This window comes from Equus caballus, chromosome 21 (assembly GCF_041296265.1).
Source record: "Equus caballus isolate H_3958 breed thoroughbred chromosome 21, TB-T2T, whole genome shotgun sequence".
Taxonomy (NCBI): Eukaryota; Metazoa; Chordata; class Mammalia; order Perissodactyla; family Equidae; genus Equus; species Equus caballus.
Window position 1 is genome coordinate 67,328,466 of NC_091704.1, and position 18,000 is coordinate 67,346,465.

The 18,000-nt window shown below is 47.3% G+C and overlaps 1 protein-coding gene across 2 annotated transcripts in view; it reads right to left on the reverse strand.

The window, feature by feature from the left end:
* Positions 1-18,000, reverse strand: part of TENT4A (terminal nucleotidyltransferase 4A) — a 48,107-nt gene that overhangs the window by 4,154 nt on the left and 25,953 nt on the right. For both annotated transcript variants that reach the window (XM_005604355.4, XM_005604354.4), the window contains exons 2-12: positions 16,567-16,690; positions 15,459-15,505; positions 14,377-14,497; positions 11,490-11,597; positions 10,207-10,335; positions 7,346-7,559; positions 5,233-5,359; positions 4,014-4,114; positions 3,170-3,342; positions 2,517-2,675; positions 50-214 (exon numbers count right to left, since the gene is read on the reverse strand). In XM_005604355.4, coding sequence (XP_005604412.2) covers positions 50-214; positions 2,517-2,675; positions 3,170-3,342; positions 4,014-4,114; positions 5,233-5,359; positions 7,346-7,559; positions 10,207-10,335; positions 11,490-11,597; positions 14,377-14,497; positions 15,459-15,505; positions 16,567-16,690 — 1,468 coding nt within the window. The remainder of the gene's footprint in view (positions 1-49; positions 215-2,516; positions 2,676-3,169; positions 3,343-4,013; positions 4,115-5,232; positions 5,360-7,345; positions 7,560-10,206; positions 10,336-11,489; positions 11,598-14,376; positions 14,498-15,458; positions 15,506-16,566; positions 16,691-18,000) is intronic.

The window sequence follows — 18,000 nt, forward strand, 5'->3', positions numbered from 1 at the left end:
GGCCTAGCAGAGACGGCTCCGGTGGGCACGCGGGCGGATGGAGACCTACCTTATGATACAGGTGGGGGCTCGAGAGCGGGTTGGGAGACGCGGACGGAATGGCTGGGGAAGACAGGTGGTGGACGGCTTTCAGCGCCGGAGTTCCTTCAACGCCAACTTGTCTGCAAGGAACGGGGGCCACCCCGAGGGTCGGTGGAGGCAGCGTAAACCTGGTCTAGGAACAGAAGGACCAGAGACACCCGTAAGGCACCCACCCGGCAGAGGTGCACAGTCCCAGTTCTAGCACTGAGCACCGAGAAGGGGGGGCCCTGCTTCTGAACAGCCTTTTTCAAACAGGCTCATTAATATAGTCTGTGTTTTACTATAATCTCACAAGATTTTGTCTGACTCAGAAACATTTTATATTCTGAAACAGCAATTACAATATAAAGTATGCCCAATAACCCAAGTCAAAAAGTTTTAATTTTCATTGAAGACTAAACAACAATTCCAAAGAATTACCATCACCAGAAGAACGACCGTCGCTCAGACCTCTGGAAGCAGCCCTCGGACCAGCCCCTCCCCACAGAGGATCAGATACCGGGAGAAGGCCAGCCTCCTCACTGCTCCAGCTCCTGGACTGCTTCTATTTCTGCATCGCCCTTCCTGTCACGGCACAGGGGTGCTGGCGCGAACCCTTCTCCCTCGGACTTTCAAGAACTGCTCACATCTTGAAATCACATGCGTTTGCCCTAAAGAGCTCTAGAGAGTGACTGTGGCCCCCCAAGGGCAGTGGATGGAGCAGGAGCTGGGGTCTCCACAGACAGTGCTCGGGGCCTGACACAAGCAGCTGCAGGGGCTCTGGGGGTTATAAGGCACATGCAGCAACCCTTCCTCACGCTTTACCGAAGCTCCCGCGTCACCTGCCCCATGTCAGGGCCTGTAACACACCCATGGCCTCTTCTGGGTGGGGGCTCCGCTCCCCAGGGGCACGGGGCACAGAAAGAGTCCCCTCCTGGAAGACCCTGGCAGCTTCGTGTCCCCAGCTCTAAGTGCCCCATCTCATCCCAAGTGGGCAACTTCATCACCTTGTGAGCTGCAAGGGAGAGACTGCGCACGTGACCTTTTAGAATGGGTTTTACTTAGTTACTCTGCTGGAAGTAATGTTTGAAGTTTGGACATAAATGACAAAGTGGGCTCTGAGCCCTGTCTTAAAACTTGAATCATCTTGGCTGTAGTCTCACTCACTGTTAGCCTAAGTGACAGATGGGCCCACGGCAGCAGCATGTGATCTTCAACCTATCCCCCTGACATTCCTAGACTTCCTGCTGGAACAGCACAGGCAGCATGGGCTGGGTGGCTGCTCAGCGGCTGCAGCGGGCCCCCCACGGGGCTGAGCCCCAAGGAAGGTGAAAACCAATGACACGGGTGAGGGACGCCACAGCCAATGCGACTCCCAGAGTTTATCTGTGGCAGAATTTGTGTCACAGCATAGGCAACTGCCTCAGCATTCTATATTGATGTGCTACTTGAAGTTTTCTGGGGGGCTGTGTTGACTGCCACTGCCGCCTGGGTGTCACGGGCTTGCTGCACTCGGTCCTCCCTGAGGCTGGGGTGCCTGTGAGAACGCCCTCCCAGGCAGAGGGCCCAACAGAGAGAAACAGGGCAATACGCTGCTCTATGCTCAAATTATAACCCACGTCATAGAGACTGGCTTTACTTTAAAAGTAAATTAATGTGACGGGTTTTATATATTTACATATTCACTGAAGTATACTTGGTAAGTGTAAAAAAATGTAATTTTTTGAACTTGCCTTTGAGACTTCTAATTTTGTCTAAATTAAAAAAAGAGGATACACAACCAGAAGGGCCTACAGCTAGAATATACAGCTATGTATCAGGGGGGTGGGGAGAAGAAGAAGGAGAAGAAGAAAAAAGAAAGGAAGATTGGCAAGAGATGTTAGCTCAGGTGCCAATCTTTAAAAAAATAAAAATTAAATATTAAAAAAAAAGAAGACAGACTCTAACAGAAAAAGCCCTATAAATACTGCCTAATGAATGTCGTGAAAAAGTTAAGGTTTATATTAAAAACTTTTTAAGAGGGTAACCCTGAGATTCTGAGAGGACAGCAGGGACAAATGTCCATTTCTGCCCAGGGATGACCTCAAAGTCCTTCTCTCCAACACGACCCCAGGACAGCGGGCTCACGCTGGACATCGACATAACATGCAGAAAGACAGTCAATTCAGACGTGGTCGAAAGCTGATTCAGTGCTCAAGAACTGGGAGCCACCTCGCTGCAAACACTGTGCCTGGGGGGCCTCGACAAAACATCCTTTATACGACAGGAGTTACATCCTGTTGAGCCGCAACAGACGAGAACTTCCTACAAAATAGCACTGTACCTTCCGAAGATTTTTAATGTCCTTTTTCTAATCTGAATTACTTTTGAAACTATCAGCCACTCCGACAGCATGTAACAGCTCAGACACGGTTCCTGGGGACCCATCATCAGGATGGCCATCAGCGGCCACGCACCTGAGTGTTGGTGGTCATGACCAATGTTCTGGAAGTGGTGGGCTGAGGTTTGCCACTGGGCATCGGCAAGGCGGCAGGCAAGCCGGCCAGCAGGGGAGTCGGTGCCTGTAGACTGAACTGGTAAACGCTGGGTGTTGTGCAGGGTGGCGTGTCGGAATCCTAGAGAAGAAACACAGCACGGAGAGCTGTACCCAGCGGCACTTCGCTTCCTAAAGCGAGGGAGGAAGGGACCGCGCGGCCAGCTGGCCAAGCTATTACAGCACATCCCAAACTGCAGCCCAACGACAGGCAGCCCCACCTGCCCCAACGTCCTTCAGGTCAGTTCAAAACTGAGGAAGCATGAAAAGGAAACGCAGGAGAGACACTCAGACTTAATGTTTTATCTCCAAGCAAGTTTTTAAGAAACTACTCCAGGAAGTCCACTGTAGTTCTGCTGTGAATGGCATTACTGCTCCCGAGGGCCACAGACTGGGGCTCCCCCAACTGTCACCGAGGCTCAGGGCAGAATGGGGACCACTCAGTGCAGACTTGGGGTGGCCTTACACACACACACACACACACAAAGACAGTGATAAAGACAAAAGGGGAGGTCAAGTTTACACTCACTGCTATCGCTGTTTTCCAGAAACAAACCACGCAGCAGACACACTCACAATGTCACTTCCAGAGAGCGAAGACACCGAAGAAGCAGATGAGCCGGAAGAGAGCAGCTGGGGGCTGGGCAGAGACAGGGCCAGGCGCTGGCTGTAGGGCGACTCGGGGTCTCGGCGCTGGGGCTGCTCCCCGTCGCATGCGCTTACTCGCTCTTTTATCTTAATTCTATTGTCTGCAAGGGAATAAAGTGTCGTTGTCACGAAGTAAGAGCGCAGATGTGACTGCCCAACAGGACAGCCACTGACCAGAGGTGCTCCTGAGCCTCAGAACGTTGCTAATGAGACTGACAAGCTGAATTCCTAATTTTAATTAATTTGATTTTTTAAATTATATTTGTTTCAGTTATTGGAAAACACTTAAATATGTTTGGAACAACTGGGTGTGCAAATAGTTTTCAACTGTAAATTTTATGAAACCCAAATAAAGATCAAGTATTTGAGGTGAAAACTTAACATCTTAATCACGATGTGCTGTAAGTATAAAAACAACTGGATTTCAAAGATGTAGCACAAAAAAAAGCTGCAAAATATCTCAAAATTTTTTATGTCGATTACACGTTGAAACGTTAATACTTTGAACACTAAGCTGAATAAAATACCTTGTTAAAATTAATTTCAGCTGTTTCTTTTCACATTTTTAATGCAGTTACTAGGAACTTTAAAATTCCATGTGTGGCATGCATTGTATTCCTACTGGACAGTGCTGGTCTAACTCTTACAGTGTTAAACTCTTACAGAAAAACTAGGTATTTCCTGGGTTTGAACAATTTGCCATTAAGGGACAAAGATACTCCCGCACAAACGGTCAGGAGGTGAAGAGAGCATGACGGAGCTAAGCTCTCACCCAGATCCGGCGCCGGGTGGGCCTTGCTGCCCCACTTCTCCTTGATCCACCTGCGGTAGTCGATCACTTCCTGAGTTACTTTGATGATTCTCCCTAAAGTACTGCAAAAGGACGACAATGGAAATCAACATACAGTAGTACAATAGGTATCACGGGGCCCAAAAATCCTTTGGAGTAGCTACTTTATAACAATGCATCACTTTGCTAAGTGAAAGACAATATAGTAAAAAAGGTGAAATAGCTTACAAAATATGTATGACTTCTGATGTTTGAGCCCAAATGTACTTTGAGATCACAGTATAGAAAAAGTAGGTTCACTTATGTAGAAGTCCTTGAACGCACATCTGTCTACAAAGGACCGTGCCAATCCAGCACCTACGTAGGGAAGCCCACCGCCCACCCACGGCAGTGGCTGAGGCCTGATTCCCGTTCTCCACTGCACGGGCGAGAACGAGCAGACTGTGCAGGAGTCACTGAGCTCCCACCCCAGGGCTCAAACCTCTGCCTGAAAACACGGACTGGACAGAGGCCATGAAACCCATGACAAGCTCTACTACCACTGGCGCCAGGCCTCAACAGTTACTTAGTCCACAACCCGCCCAAGGAACAGGGCTAACGGCACTGTGTCAGCTGCCACCTCCGACAAGCATATCATTCTTCCCTCCCAGTCCCCCCAGCTCCCTCCCTCCGTCCCCGAATCCCACCACCTCCACACAACAGCATAATCTGGGGTGAGAATAACTATTTCTCACTACCAATAAAAGCGTACACTGCCAAAGTGTTCCAAGATGGAAAATGAGGGACGACTGTGCATAAGAGACAAGGGCTCGGTGAGGCCTGTGGACGCGGGCGACACTCACTCAGAGCTGCACATCCACACTGTGAGGACTGCCGAAGAAACAGCACGAGGCGCCAAAGCTGTAAAAGCCAGAAATCACCTCCCCAAAACAAAACACCCTGAAGAAAACGTCAACTCCGCGAATAAGAGGTTTTCAACTCGTGACATGGATGAATGAAATACGGCCTCCTGAACTCCTGAAAGGTCTTCCCTTACCAATATTTTCAGGTTCTACCAATATATGATAGCACATCCATTAATAAACTTCAAGGAAGCAAACGCAGAGGCAAGGGGGGCCAGCTTTGTAGAGGCTAATGAGGCCAGGAACTGCCAGGCCACAGGCGCCGTGCACCCAGGATGGTGACACAGGATGTCTGTTACCTTTCAGAATCTCGGTTTGGATAGGATCTCGCAAGTGGCGACACGGCGTGACTGAGGACGATGTAGGCGTAGTCAAACACCTGCTTCACCTGCATGGCCCCGTAGGAGCTTCGGCCAACGTCATTTCCTGAAACAGAAAGGCAGCTGCAAAACTTTGCCCAACATCTGAGCCACTAGTCTGACGTTTTTGATCTTCTTAGATAAGCTATTCTGAAGCGGGCTCTCCCCATTGAAACCGCCAGATCCCACCAGCAAGGCCAAATCAGGACCTGCAGACGCACTGCTGATCACCCACACGAATCTCACGGTGTTCTCGGGCTGAGGAGCCGATCTGCATCATCAGAGCACGTCTACCTCCATGTACAAGATGTCACTCACTGAGACGGAGTGACAATTCATGAACGAGTCAGGGAACTCCCCAGGTGGCAGAAAACACAATGGAGCCCAAGCAGCAACCTTAGTCAACTGTGGGGGCGCTGATGGAAGGCGCCACGGCGGGCAGTTAACGTGGGCACATGTGGGTACAGTCAGCACCAATGGGGCCTGCAGGAAGCAGTCCTCTAGGGGAGAATGTTCCAGGTCTGAACTCTCGGGTGCTGGGAACCAGACAGGCAGCACATCCATCACCTGAAGCCATCACTGAACTCACCGAGTGTGCAACAGCCAAGGAGCTTAACTTTTATAAGGATACCATAGCTTCTAATTTTAATTCACATGTAATTCCTTCACAATTTAGGTAAGTATGTCTGTTTTAGAAGACATAATTCTAAGTATTAGAATTTTATCTTTTCCAGATTTAATAATATAATCCAGTGATAATGCAAATTTTCACTTTTCAAGTATATTTCAGCAGACACTGAAGACAATGGAAATGTCTCCAATTTAACTGAAGCAGAGACCAACAGGTGATGAAAACCTGTCATACTACGCTGCCGGGAGAATCACCACCGAAAAGCACAGCACTAATCCTGCCATTTACAGACAACAGAAAAGAACAGTAAGCAAGTTTTCTCTCAAAAGATTTTTAAGAAATAAATTTCATACCCCAAAAGCCATAAAACAAAACAAAAAATCACTGAATGTGGAAATATTAAAAATATACAGGGGCTGAACAACCAAAGAAACTCAAATACAGCTGCAAAAGACAAACTGGGGTGAGAAAGAGGACAAAATAACAAGAAAGGCCTTCCTCACACACGCAGGACAGCACAAGGTCGGAAGAAGAGTGCAGCAGACAGACAAAGCACACGAACTCACACAGAAAGACAGACAAAGGGGCAGTGTACCTGGAGCTGACCTTCTCCACCACCTTTTCTGTCACCTGTCCGTCACTGACTTTATCACCAACAGTAAGAACAGTCTCACCTAATAGATGCTCAATAAACATTTGTGGAATTGATAAATAACAATGTGTTTAACCTCACTAATCATTAAAGAAATGTAAACTAAAAGAAAATTTATATTGTATTGTCTTATCAGATTGGCAAAGATTTAAAAACTGTCACTGAAAGCTTGGGGACACGAGCACCCTTAAATACACTCCTGGGAACAAGGCTGCACACACTGGAGCCCTGCCTCTGGCTCTTCAGTGTGGCAATCCCTACAAGGGAGCGCAGCCTATGCACACGAGGAAGGGGTCTTAGGTACACTGTTAAGGAAAAAAATGAGTTGTAAATCTGTTTGTATTACATGATGCCATTTAATTAGTAAGACTGCAATAATAACTGTTAATATCCATGCAGGGAAAAAATTGGAGAACTACACACCAAAACGGAGGGGACTATGGCATACTACGATTTTCTATGTGACATACTTCTTGGAAGTAAATGGTTTATGATGAATATGTAACACTTTTCTAATGAGGAAAAAGTAAACTTTTTTTCTTAATTCTCACTTTCTACATTTTTTCTGGTTGATTACAGAATGTAAACAAAATTGCAAGTTTTAAGTTAATGAGAAGCATTAAACAAGGAATTCTGAAAGTGTTGCCACAAACTCTTTTAGTACAGAAGGAATCTGCAACAGATCAAATGAATGGCCCTTGGCTCCTGGGGCTGCAGACACGGTCCACCAACGCCTGGCTCAGGGCAAGTGTGGGGCGAGGCGCCCTTACCAGGCAGCAGGGGGTCCTCAATGCACAGCATCGAAGGTCTGTACCCGCTGGTCATGGCTTTCATGATCTCTTCTTTGGCGATATAGGCACCTCCCTCTTTTATTCTAATACCAGTTTTCAAGTAATTAAAATTTCTTCCATAGAGTTCAAAAAATTCTACAAGAAGCATTCCAAGGTTTTCATCAGCTCTCCGGGCGTCAATTCTTGGATGCAACTGTAAAAGCAATACATTGACAGTTTGTATTCAAGTCATTTTCTAAAGAAGATAAAGTCCACTCTCCAGCGGTCTCTTTCAGGAAACGACATCTGGGCACCTGCTCACTCACCAGCACCGTGAGGATGCTCTGAATGGCAGCAAGGAGGCACTAACAGAGCCCGGAGAGCCTTTGTCAATAAACAGCATCCAAAAGAAATCAAACTTTTTAATCGCAATTTTTTTTTATTATACTTTAATTCTTTGAAATGTGTAATCTATATAGCAACTTCCTAAAAACACAGACATCTGATTAACCACAAGCTCCCAAATACAATAAACGAGTGGACCATATTCTGCACGAATGAGAGTCACCTAGATGGTGAATGTAACTTCAAATTCAAACTTTTACTTCCATTATCCCAAAATACAACCAATAGGGGGCAGTATTAGACTGATTAGCATCACAGTATGACATAAACCACAATATGAAGGGATTAATTTTAACTCTATAGGCAATCAGTGTTTATCATAACCTTTACAGCAGACTTACATCCTGCCTGTCACACAGATGAGGGTCAATCCAGTTCAGCACCACACTTTCTTTAAGCAGGAGTAGACTTACTCTCCTGACACCCTCCGAGGGTCACTGATTTACAAGGCTCACCAAAGTGAGCAACGCAGACCTGTGCTGCCCAGTATGACAGCCAGAAGCCACATGTGGCTATTTGTTTAAATGAATTATAACACATTAACTACAAGCTCAGTTTGTCAGTCTTGCTAGCTACACTGCAAGTGCTAGGGAGGCATGCATGGCTACTGCGCAGACAGAACACTGCCAGCTGAACAGCGAGCCACAGTGGACAGCGCTGATCCAGAAAACGACGGTCACGTCCACATGAAAGTAAAAGTCCTGCTGGAAGCTCACGACTGAAAATATTTATAATGCAGAGCTCCACGGGGAAATATGCCTTCTAAAGTCTACAAGCATTTTTAGGATTCAGAGGAATTTTAGCTTCTGAGGAGCTGCATGTTCCAAAGCCACAAGGGTAGCACTCTTGTTCTTGCCTCCCCCATTCCTTTCCTTCCGCCTTACTTGAAGTCAAAATCACATACCGACAGCCCACCTGTGCAAGGCTGGGCCTTCCCACCTCAACGAGCCTTGAGATGAAGGCACATGCTACAACAGTCTCAGCTCTGAAGCAGGAAAGGCAAGGCACTAAGGGATGTGGAGATGACAACGGCGACCCCACACACACTAGATGTAGGCTTCCGTGGGGTCACAGGACCACCACAGGGACCTCATGGGGTAAAGCGACACGAGGCACGGAGCCCAGCACCCGGCATGAAGAAAGGCAGGAGGAGTCATCAGTACAAGGCTACAGAACTAGTTCAAATCAGGAACAACAAGGAAATAAGAAACAGAAGGCTGTGTTTAAAACAAAATAATGTCCAAGAAATAGGGCAGAATGGCTTAAGGGCAGCACTGCAGAGGTGAGAGTGGAAGATAGGGCAATGAGATAAAGACTCTAAGGGAGCAGGCACAAATTCCCTTTTCACTATTCTTACAGCATCTCTGCAGAGACAGGCCAAGGAAGCCAAAATAATTCAAGGTGGTGTGACCAGCAGTTCTACTGACTGTCACAGCAGTATTAGTGATAATAAGAACAACCAAAGTCTGGATACAAAACCCTAAGCATAATCACAAACAAAAAATTAATGATAAACACGAGAAGCAGTGTTGTGCAGCTAAAATACACAGACAAGATTTACTCAAGAAAACATAAATGGGACAATGTTTCAATTAACTTAGAAACTCTTTTATATGTTAAAAAAGAATTAGTATCGGGGCTGGCCCCGTGGCCGAGTGGTTAAGTTCGCGCGCTCTGCTGCAGGAGGCCCAGTGTTTCGTTGGTTCGAATCCTGGGCGCGGACATGGCACTGCTCATCAGACCACGCTGAGGCAGCGTCCCACATGCCACAACTAGAAGAACCCACAACGAAGAATACACAACTATGTACCGGGGGGCGTTGGGGAGAAAAAGGAAAAAATAAAATCTTTAAAAAAAAATTAAAAAATAAATAAATAAATAAAAGAATTAGTATCCTTTATCAATACATCACAGCATTTAACACTTAGGCAGGTTTTCCATTGACAGATTTTCCATGGTACTCAACAAAATAAGGGAAATATATAATTCAAGACAAAATATTGATGTTTTGTCAATCTGAGAAGGTTCTCTTTTCAGTATTTCTTACCATATATGGTACCAATTTTTTTTCTGAGATAAATTTCTCAGTATAAATCATAGTCAAGAAGCAAGAAAAGCAGCGTCTTCTGGTCTATCAAGGCATGCAAGTTTTCTAAATGTAAAGGGTGTTTCCTCAAGTTTAGATCGACACACACTTGACTAGTAGACCCAGATAAGCCTCCCTTATCTAACAGTTAAATCAACTGCAAAGATGAGCTGTAAAGGAACAGAAGGAAAGAAGGACTGATCAAAATAGAGTTCTGTTATGCAAATTAGAAGTCAACTTCCAGGACACCAGGACACCAGAACGTAGCAGTGAAGGGTAACCAGGACCCCGCAGGAATCCAGGCGGCAGCTGGAGGAACCTACCCCTGCGCAAGCCTCAGTGTCAGCATTTCCCGAGAAAGCACACTCACCTGTAGAAAGCTAATGGCCATTAAAATTAGGCTGTATGAGCTAATTCCGCCGGTAAAAACTTCATTCAGGTCCCTCTGCAGGAGGAACTGTTTCAATACTAAAATCAAGTAAGGCAGCAATGAATATTTCTGTAAATCCAAAAAGAAAGATATTTACTGGTTAGTTAATGTGCCTTTGAAGACTTCTCAACACAGCAAATTTCACATGGTAGAAAGGAAAGCTTACTCAGTCCTCTTGTCCCTCAGAAGGCTCTAGGCCAACCATCCTCAAACTTTAGGGGCCTGAGAACTATGAGAGGGGCTCCTTCAGACCCTGGTGGGGAGCCCCATCCCAGGTTACGGTTCTGCAGGGATGAGGGGGGAACCCTGCATGAGGCGTCCCCAGGCAAAGAGGAGCTCGGGGGAATGAGTGAGTGCACACTTTCCAGTATTCCCACGGCCCGCTCCACGAAGGCGCAGGGCCCTGTGGGCAGCGGGCAGACACCAGTGAGCAAGGGAAGGCCCTGGACCCAAAGTGTGAAATCCCAACACTGAGAGGCCCCAGAAGAGGCGCAAGTGCGGGGGTGGTACAACTCGTGAGGCAGGAGGACAACAGCAGAACGAGGAGAGCAGGGTGAAGATAATGAGCACAGGCAGAGAGGTCGGAGGAGGGGTGGAGGACAGGGGGAGCTTCTGTGGTTTCTCATGTTCTGCTGGGGTACAAACAATCGTCAGACAAGCCTGACGATGCAGAGGACAGAGATGGTCCTGAAACCGTGGGATGAGGAACACTCAGGTCACGGTGCTGGGGTTGCCTCTGGGATGGATTTCACCACTTCCACTCTAACAGGAGGGAAAGACCACCTGTGCAGCTGGACCACATGTCTGCTCAGAGTCCAAAATCCGTCAGCCCATGAGCAAGTCTGCTCTCCCACCCTTAGGCAGGGAGGTCTCCAGAGTAAGCCAATCTAAACCACCTCATGACGCACTCAACTTCCAACAGACTAACTTTGCAAATCGGGCATGCTGAGCTACAGGGACAGTCATTTTGCAATAATACGAAGAACACTAGCAAAGTTCTCTAAAATAACGCTTAACTTTATGAAATACTTAGCCAAGGAAAGTCAATCTGCAAAACAGCCATGTAATTTCAAAGGATCTCTAGAAATAATATTGTAGGATAAATACTTCAAGTGTATAGTTTCTATTATTAAAGACTATCATTCAGTTTAAAGTTTCTAACATTGTAAGAGAACTAAGACCCAACATCACAGTCCCTTCTTTTTACTGTGCTAACTGACGACCTTCATATAATTCTTGATGAACTCCGCTGCCCGGACCCCGGTCTCCATGTTAAAGCTGATGTCAACTTTCACTTCAGTCTCCTGGTCTGTGAGTTTTATTATTGGTACCTGCAAAGATTTAATTTAAAAAATTGTGATTTAATACACAGCATTCTTCACGGTCAGGCATCACAATGCTTCCTAAGTTGTACAAGGGGTTTCCCTTTCCCTTATTCACAAAAAGGGTTTAGAGATCACGAACCCCTGATTTTAAAGATGAGAAGAAAGGGGACTTTGCCAACGTTAACCTCATCAGTCCCCGGCACCCAAGACTGCTCCCCACGCCCAACAACAGTCAGTGCTCACCTCTGCCCGCCCTGCTGGCCTGACTCGGCCCCTGCTGGTGGCCGAGCATCAATCAGGGCCACTGTCTGCAGGAAGGCCCGGACTCCGCAGGCCTGCCTACCACGAGGAGAAGCTGGCTAAGTCCCTGTGCCACGAGTGCCTGGTGATGCAGAGGAGCTCCTGGTCCCCAAATTATGTTTGCTAGAATTTCTGAAAACATTCAAAGTAACTTCAAAGCCATTTTTTAAATTATATTTTGTACTAACGTTTCCCCAAATAATTCTACTTTGTGTTCTCACTCTTTAAGACAATTTAACTAAAAAAAAGACTCTTTCCCAGAAAAATCAGAGAATAAAAGGCTATTTTGGAAAGACTTTCATCAACAAGAATTATCACCAAAAGGCACTCAAAGGCAGCCTCATAAAACCTGCCCAAGCAACCATTCAGACCACACTCCTTCCTGCCCCACACAAAACTGTGTCCTTCCAGAAGAAGGAGCAATGCTTCATCTCCTTCAGCCTCTAAGGAATAAAACAAGGATGTCTCCCTCATCAAAACAATCGGGGTCTAATGAAAGGGCTACAACATCCAGCAGAAGTCAGTGCAGGAACATGCTCTTCAGCGCACATCGGATCTAGGATCTAAAACACGCACCTGGGCGCAAACTGCCACGGGCACACGTGAGGGGGATAGGCCAGCAGGTGGTGCTAGTAACCCCGGAGACCACTGAGGCCACCAGGCAGGGTGAGCCACAGCTGGTGAGGTCCAAGAAGGCAGACAAACAGAACACTTTCCCAAAGAACTTACCAAAATGGCTTCAGACAAACGTCCATACCCCCGCCACATAACAAATTCCTCACGCAGAAAACACCTCCTTCCCTACCCCGCAGGCCCAGCCGGAAGAACCGTCTTTTCTGTACTCAAGGATTTCTTTCCCAGAATCACTCCTGGCACTCTCCTGCCTTACTTGTACTCATTACATGTACACACACTCCTGTACACTCGCAGGTTGAACCCCAGACTCTGGAGATAGTAGTAACACTGTAATACTGACTTCTCAGTGGTGGTTCAACACAGACAAGCTTTCGCCTTGACCACAGCCTTCACGCCGGGCTCTGTAGCCGGTGCTAGGATGACAGTGAAGCTGCCCAGAGGAGGGCTGCCCAGCAACAGCTGGCGCTCATAGAAAGGAGATTGGGTGGAGGAGCACGCTTGGTTCTCCTTGGTCTACGCTGAATCTCTGGCAGCAGAAAAAAAGGCGTGCGGCAGCAATGAGGCCACTGTGACCATGCAGTTAATGCAACAACCACTCCGTGTACTGTCTGTCCTTAAGAATGTTTTGAAACCCAGGACAATCAGGCATGGCCTCTTCAGCTCCTCTAGATCTAAACAAGGATACCTGGTCAGAGACCACCACCCACCTCATTCTCATCAAGGAGCCAACACAATGGGACAAACGTTAGAGCCACAAGGGGCAGGGCTGGAGGGCCTCAGAGACCGCCACGAACCCTCCCAGCGTGAGGTGAGGTGAGAGGGCACGGCACTCGAGGGAGAGAGTGAGGCAGACGGGGATACGGCAGGGATCTCACCATCCACAGTGGAAGCCCAGGCTAAACCAAGGCGCTGCCTCTCACTGGCTGTTGGACCCACCCAAGGCCAATCACCTAACCTCTCTGTGCCTCAGTTTCCTCACCTATAAAATGTGAAAGACAACGATATCTGCTATTGAGAGTGGCTGGGAGGACAAACTGGGATAAGGCCTACATATGTTTCAAAAACTGGCCAAAGCTAATCTATGGTGCCAGAAGACGGGGGAGCAAATGGTTCCAGCATATGAGCAAGAGGAAGCCCCCATCTTGATTTCTGACCATCTTAGGACTAACGGGACTGAGTCAAGCTTCATCTAAGCTGAAACACCACTTTAAAATGAAAGGTGGGCCCACAGCACAGGCGAGCCAAGCATTACCACACAACAGGCATGCATCTCACAGCTCCTGAACTTCTCTCCTCTCGGACCCAGATGAACCTCGACAAGGACACATCAAAGCAGTCTCCTCTTCCGACTTCTCCCCCAGGTAAGAGAGTTTTCATACAGGGACATTGTTTGAACAATGAAAGGAAGAGGTAAGCTTTTCTTTCTGAAGTGTGACTTGGCAAATGGTCATCCTGTTCTATGTGGTGAATGCCATGCTTTAATCATTCAGCTGCATACTCCAGGAAGGGCAGCATCTGAACGTGTCTCGTCTCAGCTATTATTATCCGCTCCTTCCACATCCTAACAAAAGTAGACACACTCATAGATCTTAGTGCCAAGTACACAAGTACATCAGACACGCTCTCATAACTTGCTGAGTTCAGATTGTCACTAAACACACTCTCAGCTGGTAATCCTAACCATAAAAAAAAATGCAAGCACTTTCATGCTAGAAGTAGAGAAGTCTTCAAAAACATAACCGGTAAGTGCTGTAAACAGCACAGGCTGGTCACACAGGGAACGGGACTGCTCGAAGGGGTGAGAAAGCGCCCCTCAACAGAGGAGAGGGACCCAAGGCCCCACACTTACTGTGGCTTTGTCAAGGACTTTGATGGAGCATGGCTCAGCCACGTTGTGCTTCCGCAGGGCCTGCTCCAACAGCTGCAGAGGAGGACGCTCCCATTTCCCAAACACCACTAAGTCGATGTCACTGGACAGAAAAGAAGTGACTGTGAACCACTGCTCCCCTCACCGCACAGCAGTGGGGCAGGCCAGTGCCACGGCACACACACTGGAAGCTCCTTCAAGGGCCCTAGAGGACCCCATTAAGCAGATCCCTCTCAGGGAGAGAAAATGCAGTTTATGAACTATTTGTAACATAAAGATGGAAAGCAAAGAGGCTGACAGTCTTTCCCAGCATCACTAGGTAATGAACAGGATTGAAATAAAAGTGCCTGCCCCTCTGAGGTTTCCTGGTCCTTACATTTCTGTGCTGTCTACACTGGATCACTCTTGCTGACCCAGGATTCCTGGACATTTCAAATCTGTTCAGTTCCCCACTTCCCCACTGGCCCTGCCAATGCCAAATCCTGAGAGGATAGCCTCATTAATCTCCACATGTTAACAGTGAGTTAACAGAAAACAAACTTTCAATGAAACAATGCACATAAAATTGATTTGGATATTAAAAGACTTCTTAATAAGAAAACACTGGAAAACGGTTTTAGAATGCAAACTTGTTTGACGTTTTTCTATCAAATAAAATCTTTACAAATATCATTTAAATAGAATTTTGCTTGAATCTTCCTTAAAACATAAGATCAATTTTTCAAAACATATCCAAAAATATCAGAACAAAGTTTTCTGTTGCATTTACTTCCCGCAGCTCTCTCACTCATCTTCGTTATGTTCCTAGTGTCCAGCGTTTTTGTACCCCAGCAAATTAAGTGCAAGAGGACAAATGCGACAGTCAATCATCATACTAAACTAAACTTTATTTTCTGCAATTTCTCTTCTGTGCTCCACAGTCTGTTCCTTTAGCTCGCTTGTCTAGCCTTAGATTTGAACACAAGGAACCTACTTTTAGCCTTTAACACACCTACAGACACCACCCACCCCTCCCCCTGCTGAACACGCATGAACACCCATCTGCGCCAAGACCAGGGACTCACCTGGTGGGGAGATAGAGACCTGTGCTAAAGCTGCCAAATATCTGCACCTGAAAGAAAGAGCAACTGCCTTAGTGCGCGGCGTCTGCACGTCCCTCCCAGCTCCGCGCACTGAAACAACAGCCTCACTCCTGCACCCGCGAGAGTGTGAACCGCCCTGCATGGTGGGGCAAGAGACACCGAAAACAGTCCAACAAAACCTTTCTAATTTTTAAGTTAAAGACCCACCCCAAAAAGAAATTTTTAAAAGCTCAAAATTAAGAGAGGAAACTATTACTGGCCTCGCCCACACCCACTCCAAGCCGAGGACTTCTCAGAGCCAGGTTCAAACACTCCAACAACTTGCAAACCAGTAGCTGAGGTGCAGGGCAGAGCTCTGTCCCACAGCACTAAAGCGTAAACACCAAAATGCCACACACCACTTCAGAAGAGGGGACTCGAGCTGCTGCCCTCGCCCAGTGAGCACACACGTGCCCTTCAGCACCTCAGCTTCTCCATCCATCCCAGGTCGGTCATCAGTCACGGTCACAAGTAGGGAAGGCTGACTGACTAGGACAGGAGCTACAGACGGGCTGTCATCAACTCGGTCAGGGGACATGTTTCTCGCTGCCTATGCCAAGCACTGGACAAGCCCACGGACCTCATCTCAATGAACACTTGTTCATTCACTGTAAAAGTGGTCTAAGAGGAGATACTTTGAAGTTTTACAAAGATGAACATATGCTATGGTGTGTGGTGGGGGAAAGGGGTAAAATTTCTAACCTCAAGGTGAATTTAAAGCAAGAAAAATAATCACACCATTCCAAAAAAACCTTCCCTTAGGTGAGGGGTCCTCACACTAGGGGGTGTCAGATGCCCCTGGCGGGCGTGTTAAACACAGTGCTGGCCCACCCCAAGGTCTCTGATTCTGCAGGTGCAGGGGAGGGTCAGGGAGGGAGCATTTGGAACCAGATCCCAGGTATGCTGCTGCCCATCCTAGGACCACACCTGGAGAAACACTGCCTCGGGCCAACAGGAGATACACAGGTCTGCACAGATCCACAGACACATTACAACCACGGGAGCTGACATCTACTTGTGTATGACACAGAGGTACAAAGAATATACGCACATCAGCCGTGGGCCAAAGGTCTTTAACCACGGTTTCGATCCGCTTCACCACCTCTCTTCTCATGGCTGCTTCTTCAGGACAAGGGGACATGAAGTTATAAAAGTCAATTATTTCCTCGTGAAGCCTAGTGAACAAAAGAGAAAACATACTAGCGTTACAATTGAACTTAACCACACTTTTCATTTTGTTATTAGATCAGCATGACACTAAAATACATTCTGGCCACTTAAAACCCAGTTTCTTTTCTCCTCTGAGAGCACAAAATGAAGTGAAAACTCTGTGGTGGACAAAATCACACAGTATGGGTTTAGCACCACAGATTAACATGAGTGAATTTTGTCAATATCAAATACCAAAACTTTCAACTGGCACTTAGACTTATCCAAGAAAACCATTTCAGTGACTTTACATCACAACACTGAGAGAACTGCATCTTTGAAAGATGAAAGACGATTCCCTTTGATGCCGCCCAGCAAACACAGCCACCCCCCAGCACGTGGCCCCAGCTCTGACGTGCTCCGGAGCCCATGGGCACCTCCTGGTGCCCCATGCTAAGGAATGCAGACCGAGCCGCGACCAGCGGCAAGGGGGGACGGACGGACGAGGCGAGGCAGACGCATGTCCTCAGGAGCCCGCCTGCCCAACCCTCACTGACAACGCTCCGGCCCAGCATCCAGCCCCTCACCAGCTCATCACAGAGAGCTGGAGTCCCCAGAGGCAGAGACGCCCATTTAATTCAGCACTCAAGGGTTCTCTCCTTAAAACTCCGACAAGCAGGTCAACCACCAAACGTGCGTGGGCCAGAAGTAAGTACGGCCCTCTCTTTCTTTCCTAACAAAGATCTAAGAGTGCTTTCAGGAGAGGAGCGAGCTCTGAAGCCGCCTTACACCCCTGCCTCCAAAGTCCCTTCTCTCACTGTCAGCGCCATGGGCGAGAGCACGGCCCTGCGGCAGCGGCAACAGCTCCCAGAGTACAGTTTCTGGGCCAAGGCTGTGACCGCAGATGCGGGGAGCCACTCCTGGGAACTGGAACAAGTCAAATTCACCTGCTTCCATTCTAGGTTTGATCAGTAAAGCAAATAGAAGACAAAATAAAACTAGCTCAATAATAACATAATAATAGTGTTAGTTCAACAGCCAGCAAAACAGTCCACATAACGGTATGCAATACTTCTTGACAGGACCTATTAGTGTCAAGTTACAAAGATAAGAGGCAGCACGTCATCCTATATCAGCTCTTGCTTAAGGCTGACTTCAACTCTCTCACCTGAAGAATGGCCTCCCCACCCCCAAAATTCATCTGGAGCAACCACTCCTAACACATGGCAGCAGGTTTTAAGGCTACTCAAGGCCACTGGAGGCACACATGGGTCTCCAGCAGGAAATAAATCCTCAAGACCCTTGTTCACAGTATACTTGCAATATCAGGTTGGCC